Source organism: Rhinolophus ferrumequinum, chromosome 2, assembly GCF_004115265.2.
Source record: "Rhinolophus ferrumequinum isolate MPI-CBG mRhiFer1 chromosome 2, mRhiFer1_v1.p, whole genome shotgun sequence".
Lineage (NCBI taxonomy): Eukaryota > Metazoa > Chordata > Mammalia > Chiroptera > Rhinolophidae > Rhinolophus > Rhinolophus ferrumequinum.
This window is the reverse complement of record NC_046285.1, coordinates 49,826,533-49,852,373: the sequence shown is the minus strand read 5'-3', so window position 1 is coordinate 49,852,373 and position 25,841 is coordinate 49,826,533. Positions and strand designations below refer to the sequence as shown.

At 34.4% G+C, this 25,841-nt stretch overlaps 1 protein-coding gene across 2 annotated transcripts in view; it reads left to right on the top strand.

Annotated features, from left to right (window-relative positions):
- The window catches only part of SNX4 (sorting nexin 4), a 47,209-nt gene that overhangs the window by 16,849 nt on the left and 4,519 nt on the right, over positions 1–25,841 (top strand). For both annotated transcript variants that reach the window (XM_033087281.1, XM_033087292.1), the window contains exons 6-11: positions 951–1,006; positions 5,886–5,958; positions 15,012–15,073; positions 19,999–20,064; positions 22,583–22,672; positions 24,123–24,222. In XM_033087281.1, coding sequence (XP_032943172.1) covers positions 951–1,006; positions 5,886–5,958; positions 15,012–15,073; positions 19,999–20,064; positions 22,583–22,672; positions 24,123–24,222 — 447 coding nt within the window. The remainder of the gene's footprint in view (positions 1–950; positions 1,007–5,885; positions 5,959–15,011; positions 15,074–19,998; positions 20,065–22,582; positions 22,673–24,122; positions 24,223–25,841) is intronic.

Here is a 25,841-nt window from a genome sequence, read left to right as displayed (position 1 = left end):
ATATTTGTTGCATTTTTAAATTTTCTTAGCCAAGTAATGTGGGGAGCCCTAGTATTTTTGCTCTGTTTTGTCTGCTTTATTATTTTGGGAATATTTGTAATTGTGGATTAGAAGTTGGAATAATATAAAATTTTCAGTGACTAAACCACATTATGAAATGGATTCCTGATTGAGCTATCTGTTACTGAACCCTATAGTTTCTGTGCTTGGTCAGAAAAGGAATTTGGTGTTTTTTGTTGTTGTTGTTTTGTTTTGTTTTTTTTATGAGAATTTAGGATAGATTTGGATATATTAACTGTAAATTTATACATTGAAATTATTATTTAGTGTTGATCTCTCTGTTTCTCCTTTGACATCAGTTATCTAGAAATATGAAAAGATATGAAAAGATGATTAAAAAGTTGTGTTGTCTTGTAACATTTTCTGCCAGCTAGAAAGTACTTTGATATTATCTAGCTTGTTTTACTTTAATGCAATATTACTTTAGTACAGGCGTTTCCACATTTTCTAAAATACTGATCATGAAAATGAGAAAAGCCAATGTACATTTGGTTTGGATTCCATCTGAGAACTACCTTCAGTAATGCACAAGCTTCAAAGCAGTACTTTTATTTAGTTTATTGCTTTTCTTGATTTAGAGAAAAAGTAAACTTTTTTCACAGGATCTAGCCTGAGTTACAGTAATGCAGTTATGTGCCTATTAGCATGTTGGTGTTTACAGTTGTTTTACTTTGATATCATTGAATGCCATGTATTCAGTTTAATTTGTAACATTTTTGTAGTGGTTTCAAAAATAACTACTAAGTTGTTTTTTAGGAATGTTGAATGTGTTTGACACAAATGATGTGAAGAAAACTGTACTTGAGCATCTTAATTCTAAAAGGAAAATAAAACTGTTTGGATTTACCCTGAAATATAATTGTATTAAGTGAATAAATTATTTTTTCCAGGCAGACTCCAGGTTAAAAGCGCTTAATGCAACATTCAGAGTGAAAAACCCAGACAAGTAAGGTTTTGTTTTAATAACAGTTACAATGTTGTTTTGAATGGTGCCTATAAATCGATTTAATTTTTCATTTCTGAATGTATGCACTTTATTTGCTAAATATTTTAAATAGTAATTCACATTTAGTGAAATCCTTATAGTGTCAAACTGATTTTGAAATTTGATGACTTTATTGGGTTGAAGGTTTTAAGTGTCTGAAGTTTTTAGAAAGTTAAACCACTGCTTTTTCCTAGAAGGATTTATTAAATGTTGTTGAAGGTATAAGAAAAATGAGAAAATCAATTTGAGTTTCATATAAAATAGCTTTTCTTATATGAATTTGCTTGTCAAAAATGTACAAAGCTCAAGATAAGATTATATATTAATATATATTTTAATAAACTTTCTACTTTGCATACCAGGGAAACTTCATAAATGTATCCTAGTATGATCCTAACAGAGATATATTCATATGACAATTATTTGACATCATTAATGTCAGTTTGGTGTTTGTGAGAGCATTTCTATTTTAAAGGAAGCTTAGTATATTCAGAAATAACTTTTCTTAAGATGGGACTTGCGTATTTCTTAAGATTTTGATTTCGCTCATTCTCAGAAAGTGGTGGATAATTCAGGCTCTTCATTTCATGGACCTTTACCTGGCATGTGGTTCAGCTGAGTTTTTCATAGAAGTGTATTTCGGCAGATGAGGCTTTTCCATTTTTGGAGACTAAGTTTATGAGGTCTGTTAGAATTTCTCTAGTTAGGCCTTCAGCATTAATTTCTACATAGTATAAGTACTTAGAAGAGAAAGGCCAAGTTTGCATATTCTGATAGCCTATTATGCCTGACTTTATAAACTGGAATACATTAATATAATGCCTCTGGTTTTTTAATATACATTTTGAGTATAAAATAATAAATATTTTAAAATTTTGTTAATTAGGAAGTTGTGATGGTAACCATTGAGGTGTTTTTGTTGTTGTTGTTGTTTTAATGGACTTTATTTCTTAGTTTTAGGTTCACAGCAAAATCAGCAGAAAGTACAGACTCCCATGTGCCTTCTGCCCCTACACATGAACAGCCACCACATACGCACGCACAGCCTCTACCACCCTATCAGCACCCTCACCACAGAGTACATTTGTTAAAATTGAGGAACCTACATTGATGGACACATCATTATCACCCAAAGTCCATAGTTGACATTAGGGTTCACTCTTGGTGTTGTACATTATATGGATTTTGACAGATGTATAATGACATGTATGCGTCATTATAGTATCATATAAAGTATTTTCACTGCCCTAAAAATCCTCTTTGCACTGCCTGTTTATCCTGGCAACCACTGATCTATTTACTGTCTCCATAGTTTTACCTTTTCCAAAAAGTCCTATCATACAGTATATAGCCTTTTCAGATTGGCTTCTTTCACTTTGTGATATGCATTTAAGGTTCCACTAGGTTTTTTTTAAGGGTTATAATGACATCCATGATATATAAACGATGTTCTCTAGGTTAAGAACTAAAATTATGTTACCCTCCAAAAATAGCTTTGGAAGACCTTATAAGCAAAGTTTATCACATTGATGGATGTACTTGCATTAAAGGAGCATGTAGATGAGACCTTTTAAATTAACATTTTAATATATATATTATTATTAAATTAATTTAATAATGAATATATCAGTATTTTGTCAGTTGAATGTTTGTCTTCCCTTTTCTCGTTCTCAAGAACCAGTTTCTTGAGATTGCTAAATTTTATTTAATATTCATGCTGTATATAGTCATGCGCCACATAACAACATTTTAGTCAAAAATGGACCGCATATACCATAGCGGTCCCATAAGCTTATAATGGAGCTGAAAAATTCCTATATCCTAGTGATAACTATAGCCATCCTAAATGCCGCAAGACATCACGGACGTGTTTGTGGTGATGCTGCTGTAACCAAACCTACTGGCTGCCAGTCATGTAAAAGTACAGCACGGACAATTACGTACAGTACATAGTACTTGATAATAAACACCTGTGTTACTGGTATACGTATTTACCATACTACGCTTCTTATTGTTATTTTAGAGTGTACTCTTTCTACATATTAAAAAAAAAGTTTGCTGTAAAAGAACGTTCCGTGTTACGTGGGCAGCAGCCTCATACACCTCGTGTTTACTGCATCTGTTGATTGCATTATTTTCTCTTGTGCTTGATTTAATCTTGTATTTTATATAGTGACATGCTGTACAGGCTTGTAGCCTAGGAGCAATAGGCTATGCCATTGAGGTTTGGGTAAGTACAATCTGCGATGTTCACACAACGATCAAATCACCTAGCATCTTTCTCAGGACTTACCCCGTTGTTAAATGGCGCATGGCTATATGAAATTTTAAATGTGATATGACCAATAATATAACCAAGGCAGTTTTTTACTTCTAAGTTCTTGTTAAACTGTATAATGTATAATTAGTAATAGAATTTGTCTTAAGTTCTAGATAAGAGAATTGCCTACATCATTGTTATAACAGATTCTTTTTTTTAACATGTTCATTCCATTAATTTAATTTAAATTTTTTTTACGGATGGTGCAGCTCACAGTGGCCCATGTGGGGACCGAACCTGCAACCTTGGTGCTATGAGCACCACGCTCTAACCAACTGAGCTAACCGGCCACCCCCCTAACAGATCCTTAATGTACAGAATCTCTTCTAGGTCTAGCTGGCCCAATAGATTAGTTATTATTCATACCATTACTAAAATAGTTTACATCACTAACAGGCTTTTATTCCATCCTTTCTTAAAATCTAGAAAAGCAGAAAGATTGTTTCAGAGGGATTGCCAAAGTGATACTTGCTTCATGCATGTTTATCTTTATTCAAAATAGACTGTTAAGACCAATGAGGAGAGGACCTTGAGTCTTCTACTTTTATGTGGCAATATTTAGACAATATTTGGGCAATATTTAGGAGAGTGTTCTGTAGGACATGTGGGATGAAAGGGGAAGGAAATACGACGGCACGCAGGTTTCCTTCTTTAAAGTGGGGACAGAGGGAAGAGAGATTTGGGGAGATAGAGAAGGATAAGTTGAGCTTTGCATATCAGCACATACAAATGTCTGCTAGTCAGTTGGCTTTATAGATCTGGAGTTTAGGAGAGAGAGTTGGAGCTGGAGGTAGAAATCTGGAATTCAGCAGCATGTCAATCATAATTCTGAAGCTTTGTGAGTGATAAGTCAGAGTGTGTAGATTGAAAGATTGATTTTAAGACAGCTGAGGACCTAGGACTGAACCCTAAAGAAGCCAACACTTTTAGAGCATTTTTCAAAGTGTCATCTGAGAACTACCAGCATCTGAATCCTGTGGGTGAGCTTGTTATAAATTCAGATTCCTGAGTCCCATAGGACCTCTGTGCTCACACTCTGTCGTACTGAGGCTCTCAGTAGTGTTTTTAACAAACACTTCAGGAGTTCTTTGCACTCAAAGTTGGGGTGTAAGAGATGGGTGAAGGAAGTGAGTATTGCAAAAGAGATGTTAGAAGTTACCAGAGAATAAAAGGAAGATCGTAAGAAAATGACACCGATGTCAAGGGAACACATTTTTGAGGAGGGTGAGGTGAGCTGTTACATTGCTGGAAGGATCAAGTAAGATGAGGACTAAAGTATATCAGTGGATTTTAGCAGCATAAAAATAGTGGGTGACTTTGTCAGGAATATTTCTCCACTACAGTGCTGGAGGCAAAACTAGATTCTAGTAGGCTGAGCAGTGAATGGGAAGGGAAGAAATGGTTATTGCTAGAGAGGTGAAAGTGTGGTTGTGAAAGGCATGGGTATTGAGAAGGTGTCAACAGTTGGGTGTGTTGTCCAAGGTGTGTGTGTGGGGGGGTGTGTGTGTGTTAATCTAGGAGAGACCTAAATTAATTGATATACTAATCAGAAGGTGCTTATAGAGAGAGGAAGTCAGGAAATAGGAATATGGAATGTAGCTGAGATAGAGTCTAGTGTATTGGATGGGAAGAAGGATGCTAGAGGGAGGGAGGAAATAATAGCTGTACATACTGGGAAGTTTCTTAACTTGATGAAAAGAAGTGGAGGTGGAGGTAGTTCCTATCTGATGACTTCTGTTTAATCTTTGAAGCTTGGTTGGAGAATGACAGGTGGTGGTCTCAGAGTTTTAGGTCTTAATGGAGAATGACACCTATTAGATTAGGGAAACAGATTACTGAGCAGCATTAAGATTGAAGTTAGGGACCATGAGTAGGGCTGCACCATAAGATTCTTTTAGCACCATGAATTTTTTACATGTTTGTTTTCAAGTAATTTTTCATACCAACAAATACTATCTCTATCTCAGTCCCACAGTACAAATCGTGAAGTATGACATCTTTACCTGGCATTAAAAATATCAAAAGAAAGTATGGTTTTATTTTAGAATTTTTTGAATTTGTATAGGTGTGTAAATCTTCAAGGCCAGCACATAGTTAAATAGAATCAGTTTTATTCTCAGGAACTAGAGTTGATCCTTGAACAACACGGGATTTAGGGACGCCAACACCCTCCCACGGTTGGAAATCTGCATATAACTTTTGACTCCCCCAGAACTTAACTACTAGTAGCCTACTGTTAACCAGAAGTCTTACCAGTAACATAAATAATCTATTAACACATATTTTGTATGTTACATGTATTATATACTGTATTCTTAAAGTAAGCTAGAGAAAAGAAAATGTTATTGAAATCATAAGTAAGAGAAAACACATTTCCAATATTTATTGAGAAAAAAGCCACATTTAAGTGGACCTGCGCAGTTCAAACCTGTGTTGTTCAAAAGTCAACTGTACTGTTTTGTCTTTCAGTTTCTGATGTGTTTTCATGTGAAAAATGATGTGTTATGTTTCCTGTTTCAGGAGATTTACTGAACTAAAGCACTACAGTGATGAACTACAATCTGTCATCTCACATCTTCTTCGAGTCAGAGCTGTAAGTAGTCCACAAGAGTTTTTTGACACACATTTGTACAAAGTGCTTCTCATTTAATTATTATGTTTTTAAGTAATGGATGGTATTTATGATGAATAACTGATTTTTACATTAAAATTTGCTGTATTATGCAAACTGCATTTTTTAAAAAGGTAAAATGTTTTCTGGCATAAACACCTTGCAGAATTTTAGCCTCTTTGCTCTGCAGTTTGTATATGGCTGTACTGACATCTTGTCAAAAGGCCTACCATTTCAGCGTAAGTGGGATTTTAGATCTACGCATACATATAATAATATTCTGTTTTTTCAAGGTTTTTTTTTTTAAGGTCTGTGAAATAATTTATATATGTTAGGCCATCTAGTGTCTGTGCTGTTAAATTCCAAGTAAACTTATTTGGAGTAATGGTCTGCGATGACAACAGATACTAGAAATCCAGGAATAATCATTGTAATTAGTTATATAGTTTGTCTGTAACAGACATGAAGAAAAATACTTTTGGGTAATGTACCTGGAAAATGTGTTGTCCACTCTGGTCCTGTGGGGTAACCTAGAGGAAACTTAGAACTTGCCTTAAAGGCTTTGGAAGATGTTGGGTTACCAAGTCTAGGATCACATGTTATGCTGATTGGAATCTTCTGAAAATGAAGTATATTATCTGGGATTTGTTTTAAGAAAAGAGTCTACTAGGTAAGCAGTGGAGAGTGGGGGAAGTTTTAGATGAAACTAAGTTGGCCATATAATAATTGTTGAAGATGAGTGTTGGGAAATGGAAGTATATCCTGTTGTTCTCTACTTTTTGTATGTTTGAAGGTTTCCATAATAAGTATAAAAAAAATAGAGTAAGTGGAAAAAATCCTTCTGAAAATCCTCATATTGGCCCAATTTCCTGTTTAACCATTCAGAGTACCATTGGACTCCTTAAATAAATTGTAAGATACTTTCTAGAAAAAGAAAAGGTACTCATGAGAATTATTAGACTAGAATCAAGAACTTTGTATTGGAAAGGACTGTAGATTAATGAGATAAAATTTCTAGGCTATTAGTTATCTTCAAATTACCCAAACAAATTAGGCAACAGTTCTTGTGGAAAGTGGAGGTGGGGAACAGAGAGACCCCAGAAGAATGGAAAAACAATTCATACTCTTTATCTTCTGTGCTAGAAAACTTGGAGAATCTACTTAAATTAGAGGTCTGGCTGATTATGAAAGCTGTAGCCTCTTTACAGGCCTTCAACCAAAGAGAAAGGGGGGACTCTATCGAAAGTGTCATTTAGCAGGAAGTCATTAAACAGTACTGGGAGCCTCAGGTAGGCAGAGAGTTATACTATTAAGCAGTCACATGACTAACCCCAGGTAGTGAAATGTTCTCAGTCTTTCATACCCAGAAGAAACTAAGGGACAAAGAAAAACCCGCCAGAATCAGATTTATCAGAAATCTTGCATGAGTGGAATTCAAAAATTTTAAGTTAAACACTCAGAAAATTCATGAAGCATAGGGAATAAATTTAAGAGCTCTAAAAGAGAGAAATGATTGTCATTGTTACGAGACTGTCAGCAGATCATTTAGCCTGGTAGAAGGTATGGATGATTGCTTTTATAAAACAAGTAAGAAAATTGTCACAGGCAAGATATGATAGTGATTATATCTGGTTTTCTGCTGAAAGTATGGTTTTAAATGTGGTTAATGTTTAATAACCTTTGAAGATTATAACAAAATTTAACCATGATGTTAAAGAAAAATTTTAAGAGTCTCCCACACAACTGTTTTTATATTCCTTTTTATTCTTTCCATACTATTCTTTTATCCTTCTAACTATTTTCAACCATGCTGAACTTGTTTCTGCTCCAAGACTTTTTTTTACTCTTTCTTGTGTCTGTGACATTCTTCCCCCAGACCTCACCCTTAGGATCCCCTCTTGGTCTATTCTCTATTGTCATTCAATTCTTGGCTCAAATGCCTCCTCAGAGAAATCTTTCTGGGGCATCTAATAAGATGAAATTTTCTGTCATTTTCAGTCATTGCTGTTGTCTTTATAGCAACACTGTCTGACATTGTATTCTGTACTTATTTGTTAATTATCTTCCCTGCTAATGTATGTGAGCCCGACAAGAGCAGGAGCTTTGTTTTCTCACTGCTAAACCCCTAAAATAATGCCCGACTCATAGTAGGCACTCCATATTCATTAAATGAATGAATAAATGAAGGTATATGTTGACAGTTTTATGTTTAAAAAGATCTGGAAAAGCAGTAAGATAAATTGCTTCTTGAATTTAGTTGTAACCAACCTTGGAGAACAGGTAAATAACGTATATTTGACAAGAATCTTTAAAGAAAATGACCTTGTCATCAAAGTCTGTAATACACAAGTAAGAGAATTCTGGGTGTAGATATTTATCCTCAACTTTATGAAAACAGGCCTCGGAAACTTGATTGACATGAAAGATAGCTTGAGCTCTTCAAAGGAAAGGCAGCACTTGACCTGTGAGTCACATTGAAATTCTGAGTGTATAAATGAGAGACATGCCAATGAAAAATACAGAATGTTTTCTGATTAGCTAAAATTCTGAATTTTCTAAAATTGGGAGGAAGGCTCTTTAGTCATGGATAGGAACAGAAATGTAAAAATGGAAGGTCAAAACCCATCGCTAACAGAAGCCTGCAAACAATGCAGAAAGCACCGTAGGGAGGGCCTTTTTGTAACATTCAGACCGTCAAGAGAAGAAGGCTTAGACACTAAGACAGATGATGAATTGTTAACAGATGTGAAAATATAATTATTTGATTGTCTTTCCTGTCAGGGAGAATTCTTTTAAAGTAGAAAAGGCAAGACAAAAATTACAGATAGGTTAAAGAGTTAAATATTTAAGACATTGAAACAACAACCAGAAAGGGCAGATGGCCTTAGACTGAGAGGAGTTGGGTTTGGAACTTCTCTCTGCCATTTACCAGAGCCTTCTGGCAAATCCAGTAGGTTTTATAAGTTTGTTTCCTTTGCTGGAAAAAGGGAATATCCGCCTGGCACATAGTAAGTATTGAATAAATATTTGTTGTATGAATGGGTGCTTTATTCATAGTTATGAGATTCAGATGAAATAATTTGTGTTTTGTAAACTAGAACAAAAGGAAAATAATACTGGTATCTGACATTTATTTACCACTGTATATCAGCCGTGGTGCTCAAGCATGTTATATTATTATTATGTAATTCCCACGGTAGCCTTTGAAGGTAGATACTGTTATTGTCCCCATTTTATAGATTAGAAAACAGAGGCAAACGAAGTTAAGTAATTTGCCTAATATCACACTATAAATAGATGTGTGGAGCTAGAATTTAAACCTTTGTCTGACTACAGAGCTCATGCTCCTAACTACCTACAAATGATATATTAACAAAGGATATGACTTCAAGTAGATTGAGGGAGGAGAGAACTGATTTTCATTGAGCCACCTTGCTTATTGCCAGGAAGTTTACAAATGTTATTTAATCCTAACAAAGTTATATAATAAAGGTTGTTTCCACTTCTAAGAGAAAGATATAATAGTAAGGCTTGGAATGGTGTAATATATTTTACAAATTCAATCCCTAAAGTAAGAAGGAGCTGGAATTTGAATTCACATTTCTCTGGCTCCAAATCCCTTATTTCCTACTACTACCATGTTTCCCTGAAAACACGATCTACCCTGAAAATAAACCCCAGTTAGGATCGTCAACCAGACGGATGCATTTAGTGTTATGACGATGTTCCAGAAGAAGATGACGTGACTGTATTGAATAAATGTAGATTGTTGTACATGAAAAAATAAGACATCCCCTGAAAATACTCCCTAATGAGTCTTTTGGAGCAAAAATTAATATAAGACCTGGTCGTATTTTGGGGAAATATGGTATAAGACCTGGTCTTATTTTCAGGGAAATACAGTATATATGTTACCCTTCTAGGAGGAAGCAACTTTAAAAGGGAGGAGGGGAATGTTTAACTTTGCTAATACCCTAAAAATGCAAATTATAAATATGATACTATTTAACATTTAATTTGTAGTTATTTATAAAGATGGTAATGTAAATATCTAGTGTTGGTGAAATACAGAGGGTGCCAAAAAAATGTATACACATTTGAAGAAAGGAAAACTGTATTAAAATTGTAATACTCGATATATACCAATAACAAAAGACGAATACAAGTCACGTTTGACTTCTGCAGTTAAAAGAGGTGCTCAAAGTGGTTACCATCACCGTCCAGACACTTCTGATTATGGCGAAGTACTGCTTGAGCAACGTTGACCAAAGTATACATCCTTTTGGCACCCCTGGTATTTAGTGATGGTGGCAATATAAAGTATAACCTACAGCTCCTTAGGAAACCATTTTGGCAGTAAGTTTCAAAAGTCTTAAATCTTATAATCATTGACTCCTTAGGAGATAATTTAAAATAAAAGAAAAGCTATGTATGTCCAGATTTTCAAAATAAGATCATCTACTAGAATAGCATAAAACTTTGTCCTTTTAGCAACATGTTACCAGCATAAAAACAGACGCATAGATCAATGGAAGAGTGTAGAGAACCCAGAAATAAAACCACACCTGTATGGTCATTTAATCTATGACAAAGAAGGCAAGAATATGCAATGGAGTGAAGACAATCTATTCAATAAATGACATTGGGAAAATTGGACAAATACATGCAAAAAAAATGAAACTGGACCACCTTCATATACCACATACAAGAGTAAACTCAAAATGGATTAAAGACGTAAATGTAAGACCCAAAACCATAAAACTAGAAGACAGCATAGGTAGTAAACTCTCTGACTTTGCCCTTAGTAATATTTTTTTCTGATATATCTCCATATCTCCTCGGGCAAGGGAAACAAAAGAAAAAAATAAGCAAATGGGACTATATCAAACAAAAGTTTTTGCACAGCAAATGACACCATCAACAAAATGAAAAGACAGCCTACTAAATGGGAAAAGATATTCACCAATGATATATCCAATAAGGGGTTAATGTCCAAAATTTATAAAGAACTCCTGCAACTCAATACCAAAAAAAAAAAAAAAAAAAACGTAATTAAAAAGTGGGCAGAGGACCTGAATAGACATTTCTCCAAAGAGGACATACAGGTGAACAATAGACATGAAAAGATGTTCAGTGTTACTAATCATCAGAGAAATGCAAATTAAAGCCACAATGAGATATCACCTCACACTTGTCAGAATGGCTGTCATCAAAAAATCAACAAACAAGTGTTGGCGAGGAGGATGTGGAAAAAAGGGAACCCTTATGCACTGTTGGTGGGATTACAAATTGGTGCAGCAACGATGGAAAGCAGTATGGAGGTTCCTTAAAAAATAAAAAATGGAACTACCTTATGACCCAACAATTCCACTTCTGGGTATTTATCTGAAGAAATCCAAAACACTAATTCGGAAAGATACATGCACCCTTGTGTTTGCTGCAGCACTATTTATAATAACCAAGATATGGAAGCAACGTAAATGCCTATCAATAAATGATTGTATGAAGAAGTGATACATATATACAATGGAATATTACTTGGCCATAAAAAATGAAATCTTATCATTTGTAACAGTATGGATGGACCTAGAGGATATTATGCTAAGTGAAATAAGTCAGACAGAGAAAGACAAATATGATATGATTTCAATTATATGTGGAATCTGTAAAAAACAAAATAAATGAACAAAACAGATTGAGGGAGAACTGACTCATAGATACAGAGAACAAACTGGTGGTTACCAGATGAGAGGGGAGTTGGGGGCTGGGTGGAAAAGATGAAGGGATTAATAAGTCTAGCTTGGCAGTTTCAGAATAGTCACGGGGATGTAAAATACAGCATAGGGAATACAGTCAACAATATTGTAATAACTGTCGAGTGCCAGGTGAGTACTAGATTAATTGGGGGAAATCACTTCATGAATTATATAAATGTCTAATCACTATGCTGTACTCCTGAAACTTACGTAATATTGAATGTCAACTATATTTGGAAAAAAAGAAACTTGTCTTTTTAAATACTTAATCACCTATCACCTTAGTGAGGATAGAGAAGATATTCTTATCATAGATCCAAATGATTCAGAGCTGGAGAGGATGTCAGGATGAATCTGTCGAATTTTTTCTGTTGTCGTACAATCTCCTAGGTGTCAATTCTCCCATCAATTGTCAGGTGATCAATTTTCAAAAAGAAAGACTTGTCAACAAACATGAAATTTAGTCTAGACTAAATCATTGAGTACAGCCTCTTTTTCCTGGCACCAATATTCTTGATTACTAACGACCATTGAATTAATCCGGTTTCAGGTTTTAGTAATTCATGTTTTATTTCTCTGCCATTTTTATCTTTCTTTTTCTCTAGAAATGATAATTTTTGATATATAGTATATAGTTTTTCTTTGCTTCATCTTCTTTCTCACTGCCTTGATGACCTAGATACAAGTCACTCCCTGTGTTAGTTGTTAGAACAGTTTGTTTCCATGAAGAGTTTATACCAGAAACATTGTTGGTCCAATAATAACTGCTGAATGTCTGATCTGTTGCCTGGTTCCTCATGGGGTTGCTCTCACCTTTTTGGAATATGAAAACTCTTGCCTCTTTTCATCATGCTTTATGGACCAAAATATATTCCAGACCTCTAATTACTATGGTAGAAGCTCCTTCTGTATCAGCTGCCAGGAATGATATACTTTAAAGAAATAAATTTTTAAGTACCTGGGATTCACAAACTTTTTTTTTGAACATTTATTTTGGATCTGCATTTGGTACTTTTGTTGCTTCTAGCTTTTGTTCTTATATGGCTATCTAACATGCTCTCTCCCTCTCTTCCATGCTTAATATCTTAAGTGGATGATAAAATGCTCAGCTTTCAGGAGGAGGTTGCTACTTTAAAAGTGCAAGGATCTAGAAAAGTTAGTGTTCTAGAATAGCATTTTCCATCTTTAAATTCTTTGGGGTGCCAGTCCTGTAAGATGCAAACCGTATCTCTCTCTTGAACAGTCATGATTCATATATGATGGGTTAAAGATCTAAGTCTGGTAGAAAAGAAACCTGTTAAACTTCATTAGCTCAGTATTTCCCAAACTTGCCTGACGGTAGAACCACTTTAAAAAAACACCTTTGACACTCTGTTGGACTCTCAAAAAACAATTGGGAAATAACATCCTATAGAAATTTGTTTAGAGGTCTGGGACAACTCTGGAAAGTTTCAAGCAGAATAATGACCATGAGCTTTGTCCCGAAAGTTGAGTCTAGTGCAGGGCATGGCAAGCTTTCTGAAGGCCAGATAGTAAATATTTTCAGCTTCTTGGGCCATATGATCCCTGTGGAATCTATTCAGCTGTGCCATGAAAGCAGCAATAGACAATGCTAACATGAATGGGTTCCAAAAAAGACTTTAAAGAAACAAGCTGCAAACCTGTAGTGGGCCACCCCCTAGTTTAGCAGGTATGTGTCTCTTCTGAGCAGGCCAAGGAGAGATGAAAAACATTTTATGATATTCTTAGGCCTGCTCCACTAATTATTACAATGGTGGTTCGTTCACTTTAAATTGTATTGAATTGAAAGTATTGAAAGGGTTAAGATTTGTTGTGTGGTTATGGCCTAATTCCTAAAATTACTCATGTTTGAGTAAGGAATTAGGGAGGTAATTTATCCTCAGGGTTTACATTTAGAAACTATATACCAGGATTTTTTTATTTCATTTTATTTTTTTAGGGTTTTATGTGGCATTAACTTTTGGTCTTCCAGTTCATGTCCATAACACTTTGGGGGAAAGTGAAGCAGATTACTACATGTGTTTTGTTTTGTCTTTTTAAAAATTTGTGTGAATCGCTAGGCAGTACATATTTCATCTTAGTGATCTAAATTATAATTCTGTTACTAAAAATCGAATGTGTTTGTTGGTTAGAAGGAGTTATCTTGATGAAGTAGCATAGAAGTATGTTGAGTATGTTAAGCATTTATAAAACTATCAATAAAATTGAAAACATCTGTATTCTTTCCCCTGGTAAATTCTACTTTGAAGACATTATCATAAGGAAACAATCTGAAATTTGGAAAAAGCCTTACTTTCAGACATTATTTATAATACTGAAGAAAATTGGGGATAACTATATACCCAACGAGGAATGATTACATATTCTATACACTATTAGGTGGAATTTTATGCAACCACCATATTTTGCCGTGTATAATGTGCTCCCATGTATAATGCGCACCCATGTTTTTGGCCCAAACTTTCAGGGAAAAAAATCTTTCGTTTTAATTTAAATTTTTATTTGTTTATATTTAGGTACTTGTTTTTTATGTTATAAAGGAATTTTAGCATTTATTTTTTAACATAATTATGGTATGGAAATTTTATGTAACAAATAATTACAAAACACAAGAACAGATACAAGGTACAAGAAATTTTATGTACCGGTAACAAATTTACAATATTTACACATCATAGAAGGCCAAGAACTCTTTGCCATTGCAAGTTGGCAAGTTCATCATAAGTTCAACAAAACCGATTATCATATTCCAGGGTATTATTTTGCATATGAATATCGTTATTGATTTCTAGAGTTACGCTTTTAACTCACAAGCATAAATAAAAGAATTAAAAACATTTATAGATAAGGAATTAATATCACCCATGTATAATGCGCATCCTTGTGTTTCCCTCAGAAATTCGGGCCAAAAAGTGCGCATTATACATGGCAAAATACGACATTTGAACTGTTAACCTGTTGGGTAAAATTATTAACCTGCTGGATAAAAATATTATCACTCTTGATATAGGAAACTTAAAGACAATAATTAAAACCTGTTTATAGAAAGAAGTATGAAAGTGCATAAATATGATGACACTATTTTTTTTCCCCTCATGATGACTTTGGGAGATTTAAGTTTTTTCTTTTCCATATTTTCCAAGTTTATTGTTCTAAGAGTGTTTATTTTTTTAATGAGCATGAAATCTTTTTTTTTTTAAGTAATCTCTAATTACTTTTAACTAACCTAATACCAACGTCTTTAAATATTTATTCCAGAGAGTAGCAGATCGACTCTATGGTGTATATAAAGTGCATGGGAATTATGGGCGAGTTTTCAGGTAAGCGTTATATAAACTTTTAAAATAAACAATTAGCTCTAATTAGCTTTTTGCCTAAGGACTATAATTCTTGAAAATTTTTGACTCTGGAAAAGTAGATTATTTCAAAAAATCATGTCTTGTAATAGTAGTTTTCAAACTTTTTGTTTTAAAGCCTTTCTTTAAAAAAAAAAAAAGTGAGGAAGTCCTATATACCAAGGATGCTGGGGGTGCCAAAAAAATGTATACCCATTTTAAGAGATGTTACCTATGTATTACTTTTCAAAGTTGAATTGAATTATGGGAGCAACATGTAGTATGACATTCACTCAAAAGATGGCATTAATCAAATGAATGCTAGTGTCACCATGTGACAGGCAAGACAGTGAGAGAAAATGGTGGAAACACAGTTGTCGTTCGAGGAGCGCAAGACGATTTTGACGTGGTATTTGAAATTTGAGAACTTTGTGGAAGTACAACAATGGAGGCGTTGAGTATGCAGTAGAACCTCCAACATGCCTAACAATTGCACGCATTCATGATAACTTTGAGATGCATGGTACTGTGGGAAGAAATTGCAATGGCATGTGCAGCGATACAAGTAGATACCTTGGTCACCATTGCTCAAGTGGTAGTTTGCCATAATCAGAAATGTCTGGAGACTGATGGTAACCACTTTGAGCACCTCTTGTAATTGCAGAAGTCAAACATGACTTGTATTCATCTTTTGTTACTGGTATATATTGAGTATTACAGTTTTAATACAGTTTTTTCCTTTCTTAAAATTTGTATACATTTTTTTGGCACCCTCTGTATTGATCGGATAAAAGTGAAACAAACTGCTCTGAAGCAGTGAGTGGTACTTTCTTGGCATAATGCCCAAGAAGATTTCATTGGAAATCACTGTCTTATACAAATAGTGATTTTTCTTTTTTTTGTGTCTCTATAATTTTTTAAGACTTTTGCAAGGTGGGGTTTTCAGTCTTGGGGTAATTTTAGTATAAATTAGAATATATACTTGCATATTTTGGTTGTTTGTGAACCTTTTGTGAATTTTTGTGTGTTCATTATTTTGTTTGAGGCATTTTAGAAGTTACCCAAACCTTTATTTAATAAATCTCCTTACTAACGTTCCATTATAAGTCTTTCTGATTGAATTAATTTAAAAATGACTCATTTTACATTTTTGGGTAGGTTATACATTCATATGGCATAAAATTCAATAGGAACAGAAGCTTATACAATGAAAAGTCTGCCTACTCCTATCTGCCACCCTCACAGGTCTCCTCCTCTAACACACCTAATATCAGTTTTTTAGTATCTTGTGTATCCTTCTAGTAAAATGTAGCATTATAAATGTATAATATATTAACCTACAAAACCAATGCATTTTTTCTGTTTTTTTAACATGAAAAGGCAGCATGTTGTATACATTGCTATGTTTACTTGGTTTACCTTGCTTTTTTCACTTAAAAACTCTCTCCAAGATATAGTATTATCAGTAAATAACTGTATTGGGCTTTATTGAACATATTATCATAATTTATTAAACTAATTTCTTCTTGATAATTGTTTCCGGTCTTATGCTATTGTAGTCAGTGCTGCAATAAATATTCTTGTTCACGTCATTTTTCACGTGTATAAGTATGGAGGATAAAATGCTACAAGTGGGTCTGAGGATAATTGCATTTGTAGTTTTGGTAGATACTGCCAAATTGTCTTATATAAAGGTGTTAAACTCCCACCAGCCAAGTATTAGTATCTGTTTCCTCACATCCTCACTTAAACAAGTGTTAGCAAACTTGTTTTTACCAGACTGATGGTGCAAAATGGTATCTTACTGTAGTTATAATTTGCATTCCTCTTAATTATGAATGAAGTCAAACTTTTTTCCTTAATGACTAACAGCCATTTTTTTTTTCCTATTTCATAAGTTGTCTGTGTATATCTTTTGCCTTTTTTTCCTATTGGGGTGGTAGTCTGATTTCTTAGTTGATTTGCAGGAGTACTTTATCTTTTTAGGAAAATTAGGCTGTAGGGCAGAAAAACTTTTCTTTCCTTTTAGGTTCTTTGGCTGGTCTAATAATTACATTGGCATAAGAGATTAACAGGAGGAAAAAATTGATTTCTTGCTTAAAGGGAGCCCCAAAGATAGGAGACTCAAGGGCAAGTGGGGCATTTAAAACTTGTCTGCCATCCTGAGCTAAGGAATGGGACAGGAGCCTGGGGCTTCGGGGTGGGGGGGGGCGGTAGTAATTCACAGGGCAAGGACAAGAGCAGTTTAATTGACATAATATCTTTCAAGGGATTCCAGAAAATACTCAAGCAAATTTTTTTTAAAAAGTCATGTGTACATGATCAGGGATACACAAAACTCGAGTACCTCAGAGCTCAAAGACACAGGAAATATTTTGTGTAATGGTTCTATATTTTTTGGTTATATACATGGTGAGTGGAAGTAAAGAGCTCTTTTGAATAAGAACACCAAAAAAACAGAAGTGTTGTGGGTTGGGATTAGTAGAACAGTATTGGCGGTTGATTCTAAGCTCTCTCTGGTCAGCTGCCTGAGTAAACCATATTAGATCTCTGAGTCTGATTTTAAGTATTTGTTAAACAAAAACCTTCACAAAGGCAAGTTTTTCTGAAAGAAAGGTTTTATTGAGGCATACGCTAGCCATAAAAAGGATCAGGCCCTGGGGCACGCAGACTAGCCATCAGCAGCAGGGCTAGATGAGAAGACATCACAGCCGCTGTCCTGGAGCTGACCCGGACTCTTTTATACATTAAGTCTGGGGAAGAAAATTTACACTGGCCATAGGTAAAGCGGGTGGGAGAAGGAGAAGTGGGGCTAGTCCGGATAGGTGCATAGTCTGTAAGGAAGAACTGTTCGCTCTTGTGGATTGGTTGTGGGCTACAGTCTAGAAAGTTCATGTGTAAGCAAAAGGAAATAACCACCTGGAAGTTAATTCAAAGTTTCAGCATACGTTCAGGAATGTAAGCAGTCTTTTGTTGGTTTTGGCCTGCAGTTGTTAACTGATTGGTCTCTCTTGTCTCTTCCTTCCACCTTCTAGCCTGCTGTAATTTAATACAGGCTATCTCAGAATTGTTTTTCTTGTCATTATTCAGTTGTGGGGTTAAGTGAGGGAAGTGATTTCCAAACCCTTTCTTAGCATAGAACTTTGTTTAAATGAAATTTTATACAGAAGTATAAACAAAACCTACTACCACAGACCTGCGTAGGGCTGGAGACTTTCCCTCTTGTGCCTCTGTCCCTGATGAACACCAGATTGGGTGACTAAATTTAGCTCTAAATCTTTGTTTTTGTTGTAATAATATTTTTCAGTCCTGTCCAAAATCTTGCCGCTTGGGCATTCTTGGAGTCTTTTCCTTTCTTTAATAGAATTGTAAAATACTAGAGCAGGAGGGACCTTGGTGGTTTTGTAGTTCAGAGTTTTTAATCCAAGAGGCGGGATGGATTTTGGGTCTGAAGTCTCTGAAATTATATGTAAAATTTTGTTTGTGATTTTTGCTCCCTTATGGAAAAGGTCCATAGTCTTTTATCAAATGCTACTAAGATCCATTCAAATTAGCTGTGGGAATTTCAGAAGCCATTTGCATACAGGATAATAGCCAATAAAGAATATTTCTTAACAAGCCAAATAAAGAAATAACAAACTTTAAACAAATGATAGATTAATCTTACTATAGTTCTAGGCAAGGAGAGATGAAGGAATAAAGACCAAGTTTAATATGAGGTATACCTATTTGTATGAGTGGTTACCAACCAAGAGCTGATTTCTAGCTGCCACCACAAAAGTAAAAGTCCCCTGTTGCTAGAGCATGTTGCTAGGGAACAAAGAATATGGTGTTTGCAAATAGGCTGACTTCCTTGGTGGAGTCACTGAGCCCACTGCCCATAAGAGAGTAACCCTAACACAGCAGGAGCTAATGCCCAAGGGACTTCAGACAGTTGTTTTGTTTGTTTTGTTTTGTTTGTTAGCAAAAAGTTGCTTTGCCCAAACTGAAACTCAGATAGTCCTCGGGGACTCAGTTTTCATGGTCTAAATGTCTACTTGCCATAGTTGCTTCTCCACACATTCTTCCTGATAAGCCCCCAGTGGGACCCCTCAGGAGCTGAGCTGCTGAGGTGCTATCAACAGCATCAGATGAGATAATGACATCCTGAAACAACTTTCTTATATCAAAACAACTTCTAAACTACTCTTTTGTCTTTGTCATAAACAAGTGGATTAAAACAACTTCACTTAAGTCATAAAAAAGTGGATATGAAATCATTAAATCAATATATTACATAGATTTCTTTTTCCAGTTTGCTATAACCTACATATATAACTTCCCATAAAAAGGAATTTTTATTTGAAGCATTTCACAGAAATGACAAAATGATTTGTGGTTTCTAGTAAACTTTCTCATGAAACTTTAGAGCAAATTATTGAAATTTCACTGTGCACCTGTTTCTGTACAATCGTCTTTTTCTGTTAGCTATTATATAGTGGCATGTAATCAGGTGTGCTCACCAGAATCATCTGTGGAACGTGTTAAAATATACATACTCAGCTCTACCCCAGAGATTCTGATTAAGTAGATCAAGAGCAGGGCAGCATCCATAGTTTCTAAAAGCTCCACAATTGATTTAAATAGGCATTCTTGCTGAGAAAGTTGTCTGAAGCAGAAGCTGTTTTGTATGATACCTACTCTGCACTTAACAGCAGTAGGTATCAACTTTTGAAGTAACATTTTAAAGCCTTCACTTACATTTAGTTGTTAAACTTAAGGGGAAAGCAGCATATTTGCATCACAATATAAATCCAAATACATATACTATACATGTATAAAAGCTAGCTAAAAGAAAGTCTTGTAAAAGGTTCCATTTAATATTCTGTATCTAATTCATGATGTTTTGGGTTTTATCTTTTTGTTCCTAGTGAGTGGAGTGCCATAGAAAAAGAAATGGGGGATGGCCTGCAGAGTGCTGGTCATCACATGGATGTGTAAGTACCTAGAATATTTAAGGTAAAACCCGAGGTGAAGTTCAGTGGTGAAGTGCTAGTGACTCTTCCGTTATTTATCAAGTTTGCTGGCAGTTATGTTATGTTTTGTGTATACAGATCTGACTTAAGTTTATCTCAGGAATGTGAGGTTTATTTAACATTCAAAAACCAATCAGTCTAATTCACATATCAGAATAAAGAAGAAAATCTGTATGTTCATTTCAGTACATGTAGAAAAAGCATTTCAACATTTATTCACAGTAAAACTTCTCATCAAACTGAATAAAAGGAATTTCCTCAGTGTAAAATTTACAGCTAATATTGTACTTAATAGTGATATATTGCTGCTTTCTCCTTAGATGAGGAACAAGGCAAGATTATCTGGTCTCACTACTTCTTGTAAACATTGTACCAGAGGTCCTAGTTGTGCAATGAAACAAGAATACCAAATGAAAGGCATAAATCTTAGAAAGAAAGAAGCAAAACTGTCTTTATTTGCAGTTAATGGGATTTTTTACTCAGAACATCATAAAGAATCAACTAAAAACATTATAGAACTAATTACTGAATTTAACAGAGATGCAGGATATAGGCTCAGTAGAGTCCAGAAATAGACCCACATTTATATCCATTTCAAGAAATAGTTCTGGAAATAACTGGTTATCTATGTGGGGAAAAAAAAATGAACTTTGAGTCATACCTTACATAAAAACTAATTCTATTTGGATCTTTTACATAAGCCTAAAAGTTAAAATTACAGCTTTTAGTAGAAAACATAGGAAAATATTGTTGCAACCTTTGAGTAAGCAAAGATTTCTTAAAGAGGACCTGAAACGAAAAAAAAATTTTTAATAGTAAATTGTTCTTCATCAAAATTTTGCCTATCAAAAGCTCCTCTTGGGGGAGGAAGGAATGTTAGAGTTACTGTTCAATGGGTACAGTTTTTTTTGGGGAAGATGGAAAACTTCTGGAGATGGATGGTGGTGGTGGTTGACAACAGTGTGAATGTATTTAATGCCCCTGACCTGTACATTTAAAAATTGTTAAAAAGACTGGGAGTAAACATTTCTAACCACAATATATGAAGAACTACAACTCAAAATCCAAAAAAAAAAAATTTATTTTATCTAAGTATTATTTTGCTTTGGACCATATTCAAGCTAATTGGCTACTTTTCAACCAGTTTATTAAGTTTCCCTGCGTTGACTTAACATTTTCAGTATTTGTAGGAATTTAGGATTATCCCTTTATTTAAAGTGTTAAAATAAAATTAATCTCAGTGCTGACAGCAAAATTTCTTTACCACTTAGACTTTTAGGACGTGCCATTTATTCCTGCACTATGTTTCCTATTTTCAAACCACCATCCCTGTGGTTCTTTTTTGTTTCCTTAACATTAACTCGTCCAGAATCATGGATTGGTGACTAAAGGCAGTTTTTCCTACTTAAAACAATGATTCTTAAGACATTTTTCAGTCACATAGAAGAAATTCTACACTCTACAAATGTAAATTTATGAATCCAGAATGTGTAATTTGCCTACTTTTATAAATCCTATAAGCACATCTCTTTTCAATGAACCTTAAGTTTGCTTATTTTTAAATTTAAGTAAACTATTTACTTGCCTACGTAAAACAGGCCTGGAGACATAAAGTATATATTTCTTTTATTCCTATGCTAAGGAATCAGAATTAATTTGAGAAAAACATGGCCATTATACTATACAGAAGTAGTAAATAGCCCATGTCCTTACAGAATTTATAATGTGATCAGAGAAATAAAACTATATTCAAGACTTTGATAAAATTTTGAAAAATTTTATTACTTTGATAAAATTTAAGTTCTAAATTATTGATAAGAGGTCAGAAGTGAAGTGATGAATAAGGACTAAAGTAATCTAGGAGTATTTCCTAGAGGTGTTGAGATATGTGTTTGTAGGATTTGGAGAACCAGTGTGGAGTGCCATCACATTTCTGTGCAAGGAAAGACTCAGGTCCAGGAATGAGAATGGCATGACAATAAAGAACTTGTCCGAATTAAAGCAGAGGTTGCTATTGAGAATTAGAACAAAATGAGGCTTCTAAAATTTTCTGTAATTTTTATCTGCTTGATTTTTCCTTTGGTAGCTTTTTGACATTACTGTGTGTGGTTGCTACCAGGAACTCTTGTGCACCAGTTATATTAAACTCTTTATTCTTTCTACTGATTTTGTAGCCCTTTTATAATGTCTTCGAATAAAAAAAATTAGTGTTTTAGTGCTTCTTAAGCTACTTGTAAGCAGGACCTTTTTGTTTTATTTCCAAGCCACTCCTGATCTAAACATTTTGGTAAAATTCAATTGTCATAGTAATTAAAAATTGCTATAAATGGTTCTAAATAGTTCTCAGTGTTGGTACTTACTTTTGTCACTGATGGGTATGGTAAGTGGTCTGTGGACCATACTTTGGACAGCTCTTCTTTAGAACATTAGTACTTTATGTCCTGATAAGTTACTTCTGCAGTGTTTTTTTTTTTAACAGGTATGCATCTTCTATTGATGATATTTTGGAAGATGAAGAACATTATGCAGATCAGTTAAAGGAGTATCTTTTTTATGCAGAAGCACTACGGTTAGTATAATAAGTGTTCCAGATGCAGCCTATGGCTGGTCACCATTCTCTAAATGTATTCTAAAATAGAGATAGTAAGTTGGTTTTTAGATGAATTCATTCCGCCAGATATTGAATGAGGTCTCTTTGTATTCCTCTGTGTTGCAGGGTGGTAGGCATAGAAATTTAACACATCCCTGTTCTTGAAGCTTTGATAAAACCTGTCAGTCTTAGGCATCAAGTCTGTCTGTATGTTCTTTCTACTTTTATCAGTTTGAAGTTTGAAAGAAAGAACAGATTGCTCTTATGTGTAGCACTATCTGCTAGGTTGTATATTGCCATTTTTATTCTTTAATTTTTTTCCACACCTGCGTATCTTCTGTCTTCAGTAAGGTTGTAAAACTTATTAATATTGGGACTTTGTCTCCTGTTTTTATGGTGTCTCCTACAGAGCCAAACAGAACTCTCTGGTAGATAGTCATATTTAATTGAGAAGGTACTGTATTTCTTCCATCCATTTTAGAAAAATGAATCATTTTCCTATAATAGGTGGCTTTTGGTCGTAGCCACATTTGGTCATTTTCCTGTCATTTTTAAAAGCAGTTTAAAAATTCTGTTAGTAAAACAGTGGAGCAATATTCCTTTAGCTATTCAGTGACTGGTATGAAAACATCACATTGTTAGTCTTTTTTCCTTGTAGAACTTTGAGTAGTAAAAAGTTTCACCAGCGTATTTTCAAGTTACCAAGGAAAAGAAAGTTCTAAGTACAGTGGAATTTTCTGAAGCTCTTAAAAATTATAGAAAAGATTAACATGTATTGATATGGAAACATGTTCGTGGTCTATAGTTAAGTAAGAAAAGATGTGGAATCACTGGGGCTTATAGATATGTGTATATATGTTATAAATGCCTGGCTAAAGTCGAGAAAGGTATACACTATCTGTTAACATGGATTGTGTCTGGATATTGGCATTGGGGAAAAGAGCAATCTTGAAACTTTTTTTTCTTTGTGCATTTCTATATCAGAATCTTTTTTTTTTTTTTTACAGTGAGCATGGATTATTTTCATGATAATAAAAACGAATAGACATTTCTAAATAAAGAAGAAAACTTTGAGATAGCTTTTTAAACAAATACTCAGTTGCTATGTGAGAATATAGCATTAGTTCCTATGTTATACAAAATATTTTTTTATGATGGGATAATGGTATATTTTATAAAAAAAAAAACTTGCAAGTATCTAGAAAACAAGCTTTTTTGTTGTACATATATGTCAAGTTTGTATGCTTAAGTTCTGCTAGATTTAATTTTTAATGTTGGGCTACTACATGTAAACTTGAAAATTCTGGTTACATAAGTTTTGACCCTAGCAAGACACTGTGATGCCTCCACTTTACCTGTGGAAAAAAATGTTAACGTGTTAAAAGAGAAGCCACAAAAATTAAATCGCAGCACTTTTTTTTATCCCTAGGGCTGTGTGTAGGAAACATGAACTCATGCAGTATGACTTGGAGATGGCTGCTCAGGATTTAGCATCCAAGAAGCAGCAGTGTGAGGAACTGGCAACTGGGGTAAGTGTTTTCCCATTTAGGTCTCTGGTATTGTATTAAGTCTCATGTGGAATGAGCTGCGGTTCTAATCTCAGGGTGCCTGTAGCTTTCACAGGAGAATAATTTATGGATAACTTTATGATTCTTTGGGTTGTGGTCTTGGTATAAAAAGATGTAAGCTAGTAAGCTATTAAAACATTGTATTGTATGGTATTGTAAAACATTTTAATACTGCTCTGTGTAATAAGTGTCATCTTATTTCTGATTAAGTCCAAGTGAAAAACATTATTCTTTGGGATTGAAGTAATAGCCTTTATCAGGTTTAATTTTACAGGGTATATTATAGAAATTTTAGTTTTCTTTGAAAAACTGTACCCAGTTAGAATTAGTGTCGCTCCTAATAAGGAGTGTTTTGTGTACTTTATTTTTGAATGCTTACAGTGAGTACTTGTGAAGAAAATTCCTATCTTATTATACTAGACTTAGATCATTTTTATAATCAGCTTTCTACTGTCCAACTATTTCATTGGAATAACTTAGCTGTCTCAGAGAGAGCACACAATCTGGAAGTAATGAAGCAGTGACAATGTTACCATTTATGTCACTTCATAGTTAACAAATACTTTAGTTATAAAAGTGCCTACAGGTTACCTACTTGCTACATGTGTGAAAAGTCATAAATATATGTGGGAAAAGACCTTTGACCATGAAACAGCTATACACTAGGCCTAATTTATTTTTAAAATTCAGGGAATTCCCAGGCCATTTTCAGGGAGCTTGGTTCTCTGTTCCTACATGTGAAGAGCAAAGTGTATTCAGAAACTCCAGAGAATGAAGAAATGTTAGAGGAGTAAAACTTGAGGCTTGGCCTTAGGCATCCTATTTTATTAAAGAAACCCAAGTTTCAGTGTAGTTATGCAGATTTGAAATATGTTTCTTTAGTTTGGTTTATTTCCATTTTGCCTGTTGAATTTTATATATTTTATATTTTACAGAGTAATTTTTAAAAATATGACCACTTTCCTAAGTTTTCCATTCAATTAAGAAGTTCAGTTAGATGACACAGCAATTCTACTCCTGGTATTTAGCCAGAGAAATCCAAAACACTAATTCAAAAAAATATATGTACCCTTATGTTTATTGCAGTGCTATTCACAGTAGCCAAGATTTGGAAACAACTGAACTGCCCATTGGTAGACAACTGGATTAAGAAACTGTGGTACATTTATTCAGTGGAGTATTACTCGGCCATAAAAAAGAATGAAATCTTACCATTTGCAACAACATGGATAGACCTAGAGAATATTATGCTAAGTGAAATAAGTCAGACTGAGAAAGACAAATACCATATGATCTCACTTAATATGTGGAATCTAAAGAACAGAATAAATGAGCAAAGTAAACAGAAACAGTCTCAGAGATATGGATGAAAAACGGATGGTTGCTAGATGGGAGTGAGGTGAGGATAGGAGAGAAGGTGAAAGGATTAGAAAGTATAAATTGGTAGTCACAAAATAGTCACGGGGATATGAAATACACTATGTTGTAAAGATCATGTAAGGTGCCAGATGGGTACTGGACTTATCAGGGGGAGCACTTCATAGACTCTGTGGATGCCTGACCACTGCACTGTACACCTG